Source organism: Penaeus vannamei, chromosome 26 (genome assembly GCF_042767895.1).
Source record: "Penaeus vannamei isolate JL-2024 chromosome 26, ASM4276789v1, whole genome shotgun sequence".
Taxonomy (NCBI): domain Eukaryota; kingdom Metazoa; phylum Arthropoda; class Malacostraca; order Decapoda; family Penaeidae; genus Penaeus; species Penaeus vannamei.
In genome coordinates, this window is record NC_091574.1 from 27,665,337 (window position 1) to 27,667,836 (window position 2,500).

Below are 2,500 nucleotides of genomic sequence, written 5' to 3' on the forward strand. Positions count from 1 at the left end.
GCCTCGGAGGAGCTCGTCCAGGAGGAGGACTCCGGTTCGGAGGAAGCCTCGAGAGCTCGTCCAGGAGGAGGACCTGGCCTGGAAGCCTCGGAGGAGCTCGCCCAGGAGGAAGCCTCGAGGAGCTCGTCCAGGAGGAGGAATCCGGCCTGGCGGAAGCCTCGGAGGAGCTCGTCCAGGAGGAGGAACCTGGAGGAGCCTCGGAGGAGCTCGTCCAGGAGAGCCTGGAGGAGCTCTCGTCCAGGAGGAGGACTCGGTCCTGGAGGAAGCCTCGAGGAGCCTGTCCAGGAGGAGGACTTCGGCCTGAGGAAGCCTCGGAGGAGCTCGCCCAGGAGGAAGCCTCCCGGAGGAGCCTGCCCAGGAGGAAGCCTCGAGGAGCTCGTCCAGGAGGAGGACTGGCCTGGAGGAAGCCTCGAGAAGCTCGTCAGGAGGAGGACTCCGGTTCGGAGGAAGCCCTCGGAGGAGCTCTGTCCAGGAGGAGAGGACTCCTGGCCTGGAGGAAGCCTCTGAGGAGCTCGTCCAGGAGGAGGACCTGGCCTGGAGGAAGCCTCGGAGGAGCTCGTCCAGGAAGAGGAATCCGGCCTGGAGGAAGCCTCGGAGGAGCTCGTCCAGGAGGAGGACCTGTTCGAGGAAGCTCTGGAGGAGCTCGTCCAGGAGGAGGACTCCGGCCTGGAGAAGCCTCCGGAGGAGCTCGTCCAGGAGGAGGACTCCGGCCTGGAGGAAGCCTCGGAGGAGCTTCTGTCCAGGAGGAGGAATCCGGCCTGGAGGAAGCCTCGAGGAGCTCGTCCAGGAGGAAGCCCTGGAGGAGCTCGTCCAGGAGAGGACCCAAGCCTGGAGGAAGCCTCTGGAGGAGCTCGTCCAGGAGGAGGACTCCGGCCTGGAGGAAGCCTCGGAGGAGCTCGTCCAGGAGGAAGCCTCGAGGAGCTCGTCCAGGAGGAGGAATCCGGCCTGGAGGAAGCCTCGGAGGAGCTCGTCCAGGAGGAAGCCTGAGGAGCTCGTCCAGGAGGAGGACCCGGCCTGGAGGAAGCCTCGGAGGAGCTCGTCCAGGGAGGAGGACCCTGGTTCGGAGGAAGCCTCGGAGGAGCTCGTCCAGGAGGAGAGGACTCCGGCCTGGAGGAAGCCTCTGGAGGAGCTCGTCCAGGGAGGAGGAATCCGTTCGGCGGAGTTCGAGGAGCTCGTCCGGGCGGGCCTCGAGGAGCTCGTCCAGGAGGAGGAATCCGGCCTGGAGGAAGCCTCAGGAGCTCGTCCGAGGAGGAGGATTCCGGCCTGGCGAAGCCTCGGAGGAGCCGTCCAGGAGGAGACCCGGCCTGGAGGAGCCTGGAGGAGCCTGTCCAGGAGGAGGACTCCGGCCTGGAGGAAGCCTCAGGAGGAGCTCGTCCAGGAGGAGGACTCCGGTTCGGAGGAAGCCTCGGAGGAGCTCGTCCAGGAGGAGGACTCCGGCCTGGAAGCCTCGGAGGAGCTCGCCCAGGAGGAAGCCTCGGAGGAGCTCGTCCAGGAGGAGGAATCCGGCCTGGCGGAAGCCTCGGAGGAGCTCGTCCAGGAGGAGGAATCCGGCCTGGAGGAAGCCTCGGAGGAGCTCGTCCAGGAGGAGGAATCCGGCCTGGAGGAAGCCTCGGAGGAGCTCGCCCAGGAGGAAGCCTCGGAGGAGCTCGCCCAGGAGGAAGCCTCGGAGGAGCTCGCCCAGGAGGAAGCCTCGGAGGAGCTCGCCCTGGATCCGTAGAGTCTTCGTCGGGAACTCAATGCCCTTCAGGATGACCTTTCTCAAATAGCTCGACTCAAAGAGGAGAAGCTAGAGCAGCTGAGAAAGGTCATGCAGAAGTTGCATTGGTTCCCCAAATGACGTGGGCCTCCCGTGACGCTCGTGTGACCTTAAAGGGGGGGAGGGGGGAGGAATAATAATTGAATTTCATCACAATAGATGATTTAGCTGAGCAACTGTCTGTGAGAGAGGAGGAGGAGGGGTTGGGGGGTGGGGAGGAGGAGGAGGAGGAGGAGGATAAGGAGGAGGAGGAGGAGGATAAGGAGGAGGATAAGGAGGAGGAGGAGGATAAGGAGGAGGAGGAGGAGGAGGAGGAGGAGGAGGAGGAGGATAAGGAGGAGGAGGAGGAGATTAAGAAAGGAAGGAAGGGAGTGAAACGGCAGGCTAAGGGAGGAGGGGGAAGAGGAGAAGGAGGGAGGAGGAAGTATGTAAACAAGACGAAAAAGCAACAAAAACTTATTTGGCGTGGTCCTATGCCGAATGTTTAAAGAAATAGAATTCTTTAGAGGCAGCAATCAAGAAATATCCCTGAAGCTGAAGTGAAGCTCCGGTACGACCAGCACGCACGCACGCCCTTACCCAGGTTGTTGATGCGTGTCGGACGGCACGACTTCTCGGATTCAAGACCCGGCATCTCACCGCTTGGGGACAGAGGTTGAGGGTCGTCATGGGCTCTTTGCGGCAGGTCACGGGATTATGAGATCCGTCTACCCAGTGGTCGGAGTATGGTGGAGGGAACCGCCG

General features: G+C 62.9%; 1 protein-coding gene across 1 annotated transcript in view; it reads left to right on the top strand.

Moving 5' to 3' along the window:
- The window catches only part of LOC138866656 (trichohyalin-like), a 6,410-nt gene extending 4,573 nt beyond the window's left edge, over nt 1–1,837 (top strand). Inside the window, exons 4-7 of the mRNA XM_070139829.1 lie at nt 180–438; nt 521–898; nt 1,007–1,372; nt 1,767–1,837. Coding sequence (XP_069995930.1) covers nt 180–438; nt 521–898; nt 1,007–1,372; nt 1,767–1,837 — 1,074 coding nt within the window. The remainder of the gene's footprint in view (nt 1–179; nt 439–520; nt 899–1,006; nt 1,373–1,766) is intronic.
- Nucleotides 1,838–2,500: the final 663 nt, after the last annotated feature.